The sequence below is a fragment of the Akebia trifoliata genome, chromosome 10, assembly GCF_017979445.1.
Source record: "Akebia trifoliata isolate Shusen 1 chromosome 10, ASM1797944v1, whole genome shotgun sequence".
NCBI lineage: Eukaryota > Viridiplantae > Streptophyta > Magnoliopsida > Ranunculales > Lardizabalaceae > Akebia > Akebia trifoliata.
The window spans coordinates 6516519-6529921 of record NC_141384.1 but is presented as its reverse complement, the minus strand read 5'-3'; the positions used below and the strand labels follow the sequence as shown (position 1 = coordinate 6529921).

The following is a 13403-nucleotide window of genomic DNA, read 5'->3' as shown; positions in this document are numbered from 1 at the left end:
ACGTCCCTAACTTGAACACGATTGTTTAATAATTGAGTTAGACTGATAGATACGATTACAACCTAAACATGATTAAACTCAACCCAAATCTGCTAACTTTCGTCATTTTCAAGTCTGGATAAAAATTACTACCCTTAGTGGCCTTGAGTTCAAGCTTCCTTGTCGTGCACATTAACAACATAAATACAAGTCTCAATCTAACTGAAACGCATCTTGCCCCTCTACAGTTTGTACTCTATTTTTGTAGAACCATGTGATTTTGCGGAGCCTCGTTTAAGTGTTGGTAGTCGAGAGAATTGACTGATTTTTCTGAATGAATCGACAAATAAAAAGAGTTCTTATCGATCCCAAACACTGAAGTTATAAAAACTGAACAAGTTCGACATGATTTTAGCCATGCGAAGGCTTTTCCAAACGGACTATTAGTATATGTGATTTATGGGTATTGCATATTCCTGGGGGATTTAGTGAGAGATTTGATTCACTATGAGGCCGGTTGCCTCACCCCTACTAGTCAAACCTATAATCCAAGACTCCCATTATCATAAGATAAAATAAATAATAATCATTACCCTTAGTGAGTCTTCGTTCGCCATATCTATCCCTTGATGAACCTTCTGAAATGAGCAACCAATAACCTTAGGGAGGGGACATCTCTTGGTTTCTAACCTAAATGCCCTCAACTTCTACCCATAGTGGAAAAAAATCTTGATTTTTCTCTTTAAAAAAATAAACATTTGTTTCAAACTCGTCAACCTTTAGGGTAAAGTCCTTTTTTTTTTCAACTTTTTTTTACTTTGTCTTTTTCAACTTTCTGTCATTTCTACCAATATTGATTGTCTTCAATTCAACCTCCTCAAAATCCTAATTGATTTGATTTTCTTCTTATGAAGGATTTGAAGTTTCCAGAAAATAGAACACTCTTGACAAAGATTAGGGTAAAGTTTGTAACCTAAAAGTTAAAAGAGAGATTTATCGGGGTGTGTTAAATAACAAATTAACCGCTTCAATTTTCATTTTATGATGTGGATCCCCACTCCAACATTTGTTGGGTAACAAAATTAATAAATAAGGATTCCCTTGGAGTTGTCATAACTCTGAAGATTTTTTAAATAAAAATACAACAGTTAGGTTTGACGGATAAATCTCTCAAGTTAAAAATTAGGAAAAATTATTAAAAAAATCATATGTTATTTTATAATATTTTGTTTTACGAAATTATCAAAAAAGTAATAAATGAACTATTTTATCGTTGATTTTCAAATGAACGAAATTACCCCTTCAAAAATTGACGGTCCAACCGTCGATTTTCGCTATAACAATCAAATTAAAAAAAAAATTCTATGATTTATGCTCCAACGATCACATTTTCCATTCCACTCATAATGGTCATGGAAATTTCCACTACAAATAACACATTCATTCTCTATTTTGCACAATTATACTGATTAGTATCTCTACTTTCTTACACTCTAATTTCTCTTAATTGTTGGTATATTCTGTTTCAAAAAAATTGTAAGAAAAGTTCAAATTTTTGAGATGATTACTTGAAGAATGATTTTTTTGCTAGTATGAGATTATTGTGAAGATCTGACGTACATTGATGGTAATACTCGAATTTAAATGGTAATGTTAAAGATTACATTGTTCGAGCTATATACGGTGATTTCTTCAAATTGTGAGATTAGAACAACTTTTATATTGAGGTAAGTTGTTATAGTAGATTTTCATTCCAAATATTTTTTTCCATTTGATTCTTGAGAATTAGAAGCGTTGGGTACCTGTGATTTTTGATAGTTTCAATTCCGATTCCACTTATTTTTATTCTTTTGCACCTGAGAGAAATTACATAATATTTGAAATAGATTCAATTCAATGTGTAAAGAAAATTCAACGTGTAAGGAATGACTGCATTTCTTGTCACTAGCCTTGTTAGCAATCTTCCGTTTAATTCTTGAAAAATTCATGAAAATTTCTCTAGATTATTAAACTATTATAAATAATTCACAGATTTTAAGTTTGAAAATAATAAAATGTGATTTTTACAAATTTTTATAAAACTCGATGGAAAAAAAATACTACATAACTTGTTGTACATTGTAAAGTGTAAACTTGTAAGTTGTGACATGTAATACAAGTCGACTTTGAAGCAGTCATACTTAAAAATTGTGGAGGAATCCACTTTTTTACGTGACAAATGTCCATTTTATCTTTTAAAAAAATAATGACATGACCCTTTACATTTATTTGAGATTATACTTTAATTTTTCAAATTAATTATTTATCCCTTGACTTTGGTCTTTTAAAAAAAATAAATGGAACAATAACCTCAATGTCCTTGCTATCACCATCATCATGGTTACCATCACCGTTAACACCACCAATATCATCATCACCATCACCATTAACATTACTATCATAGGGCCCGAATTTTTTATTTTTGAATTTTTGAAATGAAATGGATAATACACTCATAAAGCATATGCTTGCATATTTTTTATTTATCAAATTTTAAATCAGATTTTTATAATTTAAAATCGAATAAAACTCGAATTTTTCACGAATCGAATTTTTGCCACATCACGAAATGCTGACAAGGTCACCAGTGGAAAAGATAAAATGGGAAAAGCGTGGACACTTTTTGCCGAAGTATAGGAATTTGGCGGGAAGAGTGGATGTTGATGAAAACCGCTCGTAAATTCCGCCAAACACGTCCCCTACTCCCCTTTCTGTCTTCTTAGTTCTTACTATAAAAAAGAACCCCATGTCACCATCTTTCTCTGTAAAACAATCTTTTGATCCCAAATAGAAAAAGAAAAATCTCTCTCTCTCTCTCTCTCTCTCTCTCTAGGTGAGGTGGTGAGATGAACAGATCTGAAGGCCAAAGGTATCATCTCTCCTGCGACAGAAATATGAGTAGTTCAAGAGACTACTCGCATCCCTTTCTTTTTACAAGCAAGAGCACTTCGATCGATCTGCTCAAACGATTGAAGGTAAACTTCGATTTCTTCATCTGTGTCATAATCTTCATGTTTTATGTAAATAATTCAACAAAGATTGTATCTTGTATTGTTTTTCTTTCTTTCAATGAGATATTGATTTGTTATTGGACCTCAGAAAGTATTGTTTTTTATCTTTATTTGGATTGGATTTGTGTAGATTTGAGTATCCATCGACAAAGTGAGACCCTGATTTAGTTTAAATTTGGTGGTTTGTTTCGTGTTATCGGTAATCTATATAGGTTCATGACCTAATTTGGATGATTTGTTGCTGTAAAGTTTGGATTTTTATCAGGCGAATGTGAAGTACATTGCTTCGTTCGGTTAGGATTTACTTGTGGTTTAGTTGATAATTTGATATGGTGGGACACATGAACTGATGAGTTATGACAGAGAAGCTGACTAGGTCACTTGCGAGGGAATCACTAATGCTTAAGTATCTGTCAATTATAGGACGATTGAAAGAGATTGTTGCCAGGAATCCAACGGCATTATGCCGAATTTCATGGATGGTCCGACGACTACCAGGTGTTTTCATGTAGGTTGGGGGAGTGGGAATAGACTTGCAATGACCATGAGAAGATACCACCTGGCATGGGGACCCGTATGTTCATGCCCCTAGAAGTGCATGTGTTTTTTTTTTTTCATATATTTTATTTGTATGTGATTTGGTTTTGGATTGTTTTACGGCTCTGAAAATTGACAAATGAGACCCTGTTTTTGTTTAAATTGGTGGGTTGTTTCTTGTAATTAGTAATCTATATACATTCATGGCTAATTTAGAGTATCGGTTATTGTAAAGGTAATTGTTATTAAGGGAATGCAAGATACAATGCCTCGTTACTATTTTTTTTTTTAGTTACTGGGGCTTTAGTTGTATCATATATTCGAGTTTACGAAGAATTAGTTATTGTGTTCTTTAGAGAGAAATTCTTAATTTCATGGCAAAAATAGACTGAATTTCTTGAGTAATGAGCATAAGGTGCTGAATTATGGCCTCTTGGTGTCACCAAGTTTTGGTTAGGACCAATGCTTTCGAGGGCATCAGAGGTTTAATTCTCGAGGTGAAGCTCTCAGAAAAGGTCTTGGCTTTATTCAAAGAGACATTGAAAAAGGCTTACATCTTAGTGGGGGTGCACACCCTTTTGGCATCTTTTGATTTTGACTAAGACCTATAACACATGGGAATGTGTTGTATTATTTTCCTTGTTTTGTGATATGAGTACAAAATGGCCCTTACAATTGTAAATTTTTCCTTTTACAACATTTAGGGTATGTTCGATTGCATGGGAAATGACTTTCCATGGAATTTGAAATCCATGGAAAAATAGTGGTGGAAAATAGGTAGGGTTGGAAAATCAAATTCCATTGTTTGATTTTACTTGGATAAAATCATGGGAAAAATATATGAAGAAAAAGAAGAAAAAGAAGAAGAAGAAGAAGAGGAGGAGGAGAAAGAAGATGAGAGGAGGGGGAGAGGAAGAAGAAGATGAGGAGGAAGAGGGAGGAGGAGGGGGGGGATGTGGTGGTGGTGGCAGTGGCGGCGGAGGTAGGTGAAGAAGAAGAGGGGAGAACGTGGTGGTGATTTGGCGGTGGCGACGGTAATCGTAGAAGTAAGTGAGGAAGAAGATGAGGGGAAAATGTGGTGGTGGTAGCGGTGGAGGTGAGGGATGGAGAGGAGAAGAAGAGAGAGAGACTTTGATGATGATGTTGATATTAAACTTTGGAATGCCTAATAATGATTTCTTAGATTATCTATTTTTTTCTTCCTTCGCTTGAAATTGTTCAATTTATTTTTATATGTATTTGTTTATCTATTTAAAGACGTGTACTCATGAGGCTTTTGATTTACACTTCAAGCCTTTGGCTAGTAAAATGCTCTGCTCCACGCCTTCAGGTTTTAGAACACTGGTTATATCACTGTGATCATCATAGCTTTATTCCAATATGTTAGAAGTCTGCTACATGGATTCATTTCCTCCATTTCACTTTTTTTTTGGCCATATCTTCTTGTAATGTTCTTAAATCTTTTTGTGTAAAAAAGGTGACCACATGTATTGTTGGCAACTTTGTCATTCTTAGGGTCTTAGTTATAATGTTCTCATAACTACTTCCAGTTTTCCTTCTATATGATTTGAAAAAGAAACTTTTTAACTTCATTGTCTTTGTTTTGACCTAACGGATGTATATTTCTTTTAGCAAGTGGCCCTTGCGCTAAATGCTTCTTGTTGGTTTTGGTATACTTTGGGCATGGAAAAACTAGAAGAAAAGGCGGAAATAAAAAGGAAGATCAAAGCAGGTCCACGAATCTTACTAGTATTGCTATTTATATTATCTGATATTACTTCTATATTGTTTAGGTCATCTCATATATTTTCTAATCCATTATCTCGGGCTGTGTTAGGCAACAATTCTTTTCAGAAAGGCTGGGGAACAAGATGGTGGTACTTCACTATCTTTAAATTTTCATGCTAACACTACTATTGATATTTTTTTTTGACAAATGGAAGCATGAAATTATTTTCATAATTAAAAAAATAATGAAATTTTCCCTTTGTGCTATATATCTACAATAATATGCTCCTCATCTTTTTGAAATCTTACCTTTTATTCTTGGAATGAGTCTTTCCTTTGGGAAACTACTCTTTGCTTTATAACCAGCCCAAGAAATTTGCTGCCTGCAGCCAAACAATACTAACGTTATGATCTTATTATTTTATTAGTGTCCCTACACATTTTCATTGTTGTAGATGTTCATTTTTGTGTGTTGTTGTTCTTATGGCTAGACAACTTGGGTGTGTTTGGGAAGTTGATTCTCAAAGTCTAAGCTTCATGCTAATTAGTCCACCTTACATGGTTTCATGTTTTCGGATATTGCCCGGTAAAACAGTTGAAAGCACCCAAAATGCATTGCCAAATGTCATTTCAGTGTATCAGATAACACACTAAGACACTCCAATTTCATCAACTAAAGTAGTCTTGAACTAATTTTCTTGCTTTTATGACCAAAATGTTAGAAGAAAACCACTGGCGTAATTTTTTTTTTTGGCATTTTTCTTATAATCATGGTTTAAAATATCTTAACATTTCAGAATGTATCAGTCAATACATATAGTTATTTGAACATTCTGATGCAAACATACTTAGAAACAAAGTTTCAATGAATGTCTCGGTCTCGGCCATGTTGTCCTGAAGTGTTCCAATATGTTCCGTTTTGGCTTCAGCCGAAACATTCCTATACAGATCGGAACATAAATCAGAAATCAGAGAGAAAAAATTAGAAGCAATGACAATTTCAAGAGGAACTTTATAATGGTTCCCCTAAACTCTTGATGAATATTTGAGATTGTTGAGTTTAGTCCCACATCGGACACAAAGTGCCTCGTCTCTCTCCTTATAAGCTCCTGGGCCTCTCCACTCATTGCCAATTGGTTTTGAGTTGGATCCCCAAATTTATCAGAGATATCTCGTGTTTCCAAACTGATGAGATACGCTTTGACCTTGGTCTCTCTAACATACTAATCAAAATGACCTAACTATTCTCGTTGTCAATCTCTAGCCAAAACCCTTGGTTTTACTCCCCAAGAACTGTCATGAATACACTATGGTAAAAAAAATGTCATATTTTGGGGCAGAAATGATGGATTTATAGATGCATATTAATGTGAAATTGTGAGATATATGGCAAAAATAGTTGTTAAGTCATTTTATAACCTAAAACATGTTTTTTTCCTACACTAGTTATCACTAAATTAATTATTTTTAGATGTTTTCCTGATGCTTGCAGTTGCATCCTATTGTCAGGCACTTCAAATTATGTTTATATCTTTTGTTTTCCTAGTGTCGCTTGTACCGTGGTAGTTCTATCTATTTTTGTTAATATATGCCTATTGCATCTTAATTATAGGTGGTCCTGAATCTCCAACTTCCAGTACTGATTATGTAATTGGAAAACAAGAAGTCGCTTCAGTAACGAGGGATCATGACTTAGCTGCTTTAGAACGTCATTGGGAAGCAAGTCTATCGTCATCATCGTCAAAGCCTTCCCCTAAAAATTTGGGGTTGGCTTACCTAATCCCGATCCTCCATTTAATCCTATCTAAAGCCATCTCTTTTGTTAAGGTAGCAAGTCCCATACTTATTTTACCTTGATTTAATTTTTCATTTTGCTGTATGGTTACTTTATATAATGCATTCACCATTTTTCTACATCAGGTGGAAGGACTATCAGATTTATTTAAAGGTAATCTAGTGAAGGGAATTCGTGAAGATGATGCAGATATACAACTTCAGAGGAAAACACTTGGATCAAACACGTATCCTAGAAAACAAGGCCTGAGATTTTTCATATTTTTCAGATATTATTCAACTTCAAAATGTCATCTATCATTCATTATTTATTTGTTTTTATTTTTTTCAATTCAAATTGGAAATAATCTAATAACAAGGTCTAACTAGAGAAAACGAGTATACATGCACAGCTTGTACAGATACCTCATTAACAAGAAGGTCGCATATAGACACAACAACGACGACATCTCTTACCATGTTAGTTGCATTGTCAACAGCCACCAATCAAATCAAATGCAAGTACATCCGAATTCAAATTTTAAAAAAATAAAGGTATCTGAATTCCAATTCAATCGAATGTTATGAAGTTCTAATTGAATTCAAATCCGATTCAGTTCGATAAAGAACATGGCCTTAATGTCCATGTCTTCAACCTTGCAACTAAAAATCCTAGTTTTCTCTATCAAAACCAACGGTCTTCAATCTAAATCATCCTTCAAAATGCTCAATGAAAGATAGAATATTGGGGCTTGTAGAAAAATACGAGATTTGGGGTTGAAAACAGGGATTGAAGATGAATTTTAAGAAAGAAATCAATGTTATTTGGTAGAGGTAGAAAATTTGAGATGTACTCGGTATGGTCGTCAGGACATTTGTCGGAGTTGATATGCTTGAAGATGGAGTTTTTAGAGTAAAATAAAGGGTTTATGGCTCACAGGTTGAGGACCACAAAGAGAGATAGTATTTACCTGGAAAGATGAAGAATCGATCCTCGATCACCAAAAAAGATAATTGGCATCCTTGATTTCAAACATATGAACCCTAAACTGTGATGAGGTGGAGTGGATGAGAAAAGAAACATTGAGAGAAATCTACTTTTTGTCAAATATAATATATTTAATAAATATATTAATTTTATTTTGCAAACGAATCGAATATATGGATCAAATGCATCAATATTTGAATCCGTATCGGAAAGTATTTAGAATATTGAAACAATATCCGACTTCGAATTCAATTTTTTTTGGATGATATCCTATAATTTGAATTTCGGCTATCCATTGACATGCTTAGATGTTAGATTCGATTTTCAGATTCTTTACTTGACGTTTTCTGCGGTCCCTTGATTAGTGTTGTTTTTCCCTCAAACATAACAATCACCTTCATTCTTTTGGGATTGACCATTTTTTTTTTATGAACTTCTTGAATGGTTTTCTCTTGTATTGTCTATACATTGTTGAAGTTTTGAATGGAGAAAAATGGGAAAAGTAGCTCTAAGGCACGTAGTTTTCTATGTTGTTTTGCTCTAATATCACAAAGCATCAAGTACATTAATTGTTAAAAATAAATGTATTTTACTTTTATTTAAGTTGATTTAAATTAAATTAATTTATTTTGTTATGTTTTAGATTAAACGGAAATAGAGTGATCATTTCAAATTTGTTTTGCTGTTTGGTTAATGAGAAAAATAGGTGACGTGGAATTGATCAATCCTATTGATGGTCACTATTTCACATGGATTGAAATTTGATTTTTCGAGAAAATTTGTTTTTTGCTTTATTTTTCAAATATTTTGTAAAACCACATATTATTTTGTAAATCTTTTTGGAGGGAATTTGAAACCTATAAACATGAGTCTCTTCCCGCATTTTTTTCATTCTAAGATTCTCTTATTGAGAATCCCTTCTTAATGGTTATTTAGCTGCATGGAAAAAATAAATAATTTTTTATATATATAATAGCATAATATAAAAGAAAGAAAGAGAGGGAAAATAAAGAGAGTGTCCATTTTGTATAGGCTTCATATTGGCCCAAGGGGTGCCAAATGGGCCCAAAGGGCGTCAAATGGGTTTTCAGTCATGAACGAGTGGTTAATGGTTCCACACGGTGGTTATTGGAATTTGGTGTAAAAAGAGTATTCCAATGAGTTTTTGATTTAAAGGATACTTCTAGTGGCTTTCATATCCATATTAGTTCTATTAAAGGAATCTATTTGATCAAGTTTGTACATCAGAAAAATTGAATAATTATCTCTTTCTTTTTTTCTTCTTCTAATTTTCTCTTTCTTAAATTCAATTTTTAGAAGAGGCATTCGTGTAGCAGAAATCTTGTGTGAATAATTATTTCAAATTTGGGTAGCGTTCAATGGCAAACTTTTTAGCAAACTTTTTGGCAAAACATTTTTCAAAACATGAGTTAGAAGTTTTGGAATGGGCTGATTTTTAGCAAATTCAATATTATATGCATTTTTCAAAACATTATTTTCAAGCGGAGTGGGGGCATTTGTTTCTGTAAGGCAAAGTTTTAAACCATAAGCCCTAGAGAAAATTTTCCCTTTTTTCTCTATTTAAAATTTCAACAGAAAGAGAATAAAATTGAAGGGGTATTATTGGAAATGAGTAGAAGAGAAAAGATAGTAAAGTTGAAAGATTATTCTTGGAAAGAGAATAAAATTAAAATTATTCCTCGAAATGCATATAATATTGAATTTGGACCGCTCTCTGTGTGGGATAAACATTTGGTGAAGACAACAATTGTGTTTTATAATATAAGATGTCTGGACCCGACATTTGGTCCATTTGATAAGAAGGGGTGGAACTTTTTCATTGCCTAACGAGTTATCTGTTCCCTTTTCACAATCTGGTGCTCCATGCTCTTCTTATTTCCACAAAAGTTAGCAATGCGCAAACTATCTGGAAAATTTAAAATTTTAATTGTTGTTTTTCTCAGGGATTTTCGGCATGAGAAGACCAAGAAGAAGCATGGGAGCTATAGGAGAGGTCAGATTGATTTGCAATCCCACTCGATAAAGTTTGATAATTCTGATGATGAGTGATAGCTAATTCTTTATTCAGCCGAGGAAATAACCTTAACTCATATTTTTGGGTTCTATCTACTAGGTTGCAAATGAGCACCTGAATGAAAGCTACCATTGTTTGTGTTTATTAATATAGTAATAACCATGTTGATGTGGTTCTATTTCATTGAAATTTTGACTTGATTTATGAACATATAGAACTATACCATTGTTTAGTTTATTATGTAGTGTTGGAATACTTGTGTTTTGTAATTGTTTGAAGCCTCGATGAATCTTATATGTTTGTTGTTTCTTCTTTGTCCCACCCCCTCAATGGTCCAATTCGATGAAAACTATATTAATTCTCCAACTTGAATGGGTTTAATGTATTCAAAGTTGAATGTGATACAATGAAATTACAACAATGCTTGTAATCCATGATGAGAAATGAGAGTGTCATTGGTTTAATGAGATTAAAATGGAAGAAAGTAGGGAGGGAATTGGGGGGTTTAACATAAAAGAGAGAGACACTAGGCTTTTTTGTATCTTTTATTAAAGGGGTGGTTTAGAAATACTCTTTACATTTTGGAGAATTTTTTATTTGTCACTGTTTTTAAAATTTTGATGAAATGCCCCTTAGAACAGAATTTTTTTTTCTTTTTATTTATTTATTATTGGAAGTAAATGTAAGACAGAAAAAGAAAAGCAAGATTAAAAATTGGATGAGAATAAAAAAAGCCTATGAACAGAATCTTTTGTGATAGACTGACAAAATCTTTAATCATGGTGAAAAAAAATAAAGAATCTATTTTTTCTCTCTTTTCTTTTCTCAAAAATCACCCATCTTTCAACACTTGAGGTGGTGTGCTCCGGGTTCTTTATGAAGTGGTTTTCTTGGCTTTTAAGAGAAAATTATGGAGCATTACTCCCTTTACTATTTGTTGGGAAATTTCGAGGGAAAGGAATTCTCAGTCAAAAATGTTATTTTGTCCATTTTGGAGTCTATTTTCTTGTGGAGTAAGATTTTCAAAGAGTCTAAGGGTATTTTTTTTTTTCTGAAAACTTCTAACAAAATGTGATTGGTCATGTAGGGCATCGATTTGTAGTTTGTAATTTTTGTCTTTGGTGTTTTCTTTGGATTTGTTTCCCTTTTTGCTCTTTTCTTGTTCTCTTGTTTTTGTACTTTGTTTCATGATCTGCTTGACCTTGTTATTAATAAAGATATTTGATTTATCAAAAAAATATATATATTAAATAAATTAAAAGAAATTTACCGTAGAACTTATGAAGTGCTTGAAAATGGCTGATTCAATGAGAAAAATCTGGGTTTTTTTTTTTTTTGGGCTAGAAGTTGAAGATGAGGGGGCATGTCATGTCATTAATCAGACAACATTGTTGTCCTATCTCAAATATTTAACGACACACGGCTATATTTATTTTTTCTTTAAATAATGATGAAGTGACCTCAAGATTGTACCTCATAGCACATCCATGATGTGGAAGTGTGCAGAAACTATAGATGCTTTTCATCAAGATATGAGTAAAAAAGCATTTATGATTCTTACACGCTTCCATGTCAAGGATGTGCGATATGAAGTACAATCTTGACGTCACTCCAACACGACTCATTTTCTTTTATAGTGTTAACATGAGAGGTTATGAAATAGAGGTAAGGTATTTTTTCAGTTTAAAAAATAATTAATATAGATTTTAATCAAAGGTGAATAATTGAAATATGTCCATGTTGTCAAACCTATGACATACCTTATTCGTAATGACTTCAATACTTTTCGATTTTTTTTTTCTTTTTAAACCCAATCCTTTTCCACCTCTTTTAGATAAGATAGTGATGCCATAGTCATTGAGATCAAAGAACGTGTCATGAGAATCTCATGTTCAAAGAAAAATGACTTAAAAAACTTTGATTTTTCTTTCTAAAACCAATTTATTTCAAGGTCTTTGATAATGACGACGTAGATGATATTAGTGTTGAAGTCATTTTCATTAATCTATAAGAGCACACCAACGTCAAAGAAGCGCCACATGTCATGTAAAGGAGAGGGTTCCTCCAAAATTTTCACGTGGTCTATGTAATTATTTCAGTCCATGTGACCCTCATGAGAATCATTTTAAGAGATCATGACTTTGATTTCCCCCAGATCCATCAAAATCTCCATTACGTATGTATTCATGAAGACACGTCACTAGTGGAGAGCATGTTTTCACCCCTATAAGTGGGGTTCTACTTTGCCTTTTATATTGAGAAAATATTTGAAATCTAGTTTCATTCACACATTTGGTATGAAATCGATTGAAAGCTCCCAAAACATGACAAATTAATCTTCAAAGAAAATCAGTCTTTAGTGATTAAAGCAATTGATTATTCAATCAAAGGGACCCACTTAGAGCAAACTGTCGTTATTAATTCAATAATACATCAGAGGTTCCATGAATTTCTATTCCCTTTAGATTCCCTATTAAATGAAATCCACTTATTTCACAAATTGACTTGTACTAATATTTCAAGGGTAATTTAGGAAAAAGATTTACTAATGTAAAAAAAGTTTGACGGGGCACGCACTAGAGAGTTTGTGAGCACTATGAAGAAAAAATCTCTTGTAATTTAGTAATACCCTTCGACAAATTTGAGAAGGGAAGATTTTTTTGGTAAGAGCTCACTTTTTTTAACGGGACTCTGGTTAAGTTTTACCTGTGACTCTGACTTAAGCATAAATTTTTCTTTAACATGTATCAAACTACGCGTCCAATGATCAAATTAGATGTGTTGAACATACGAGAGATGATGGATTAATTATCCCCACCAATTATAGATGAATGATTGGCTGGCCCACATATTGATATTTGTACACCAAAAATTAGTCATATTGATGATATTTTGCATAATCATACACACTAGATAAGTGAGGGTGACTCTTAAGGAATTTATGCTCATACTGGGTATCAAACTCGCAACCTACAGGCATTAATTGTTTATCGGTCCGAAATTGTCATTGAGCCAAATCCTCGAGTTTAAATTATAAGATTCTTAAAATAATGAGTGATAGTGAGTGATTACATCAATTAAGTCATGTCTCATTTATTGATTGATCGATTATCATTTTGTTTGTCACCTCATATTTTCTTGAAAATTATAATGTCTTGTGCATATCATGCTCAAGATGTGTCACAACTTTAAGTATCTTTGAATTAACCTTTGACTCCATTTGAGCAATCTTTGAACTCAGGATCAAGTTATCTTCTGACCGAAAACTAATAATCACCAACAAACTCGGTGTTAGGAGATTTTGATGATTTAT

At 32.9% G+C, this 13403-nt stretch overlaps 1 protein-coding gene across 4 annotated transcripts; it reads left to right on the top strand.

Moving 5' to 3' along the window:
* Positions 1 to 2643: 2643 nt before the first annotated feature.
* On the top strand, positions 2644 to 10399 carry LOC147392989 (calcium-transporting ATPase 10, plasma membrane-type-like). 4 transcript variants are annotated; one of them, XR_015182167.1, is made up of 5 exons: positions 2644 to 2993; positions 5199 to 5298; positions 5404 to 5440; positions 6907 to 7121; positions 7215 to 10399. XR_015182167.1 is itself a non-coding variant. In XM_086456068.1 (4 exons), the coding sequence occupies exons 1-4, from the start codon at positions 2865 to 2867 to the stop codon at positions 7455 to 7457; spliced, it is 687 nt and encodes a 228-aa protein (XP_086312194.1). In that variant the 5' UTR covers positions 2651 to 2864; the 3' UTR covers positions 7458 to 10399. The 4 variants fall into 4 exon arrangements, 1 of the variants encoding a protein (XP_086312194.1); XR_015182165.1 differs by lacking the exon at positions 5404 to 5440 and having other exon boundaries at positions 2651 to 2993; positions 7215 to 7622; positions 10020 to 10399; XR_015182166.1 differs by having other exon boundaries at positions 2652 to 2993; positions 5404 to 5443.
* The last annotated feature ends 3004 nt before the right edge of the window (positions 10400 to 13403 follow it).

Excerpts from the sequence above, each read along its gene's own strand:
- LOC147392989 (XM_086456068.1), top strand. The coding sequence starts at position 2,865 with ATGAACAGATCTGAAGGCCAAAGGTATCATCTCTCCTGCGACAGAAAT. Across the intron at positions 2,994-5,198 it reads ATCTGCTCAAACGATTGAAG|CAAGTGGCCCTTGCGCTAAA; the intron begins GTAAACTTCGAT and ends TATTTCTTTTAG. Across the intron at positions 5,299-6,906 it reads AAAAAGGAAGATCAAAGCAG|GTGGTCCTGAATCTCCAACT; the intron begins GTCCACGAATCT and ends TCTTAATTATAG.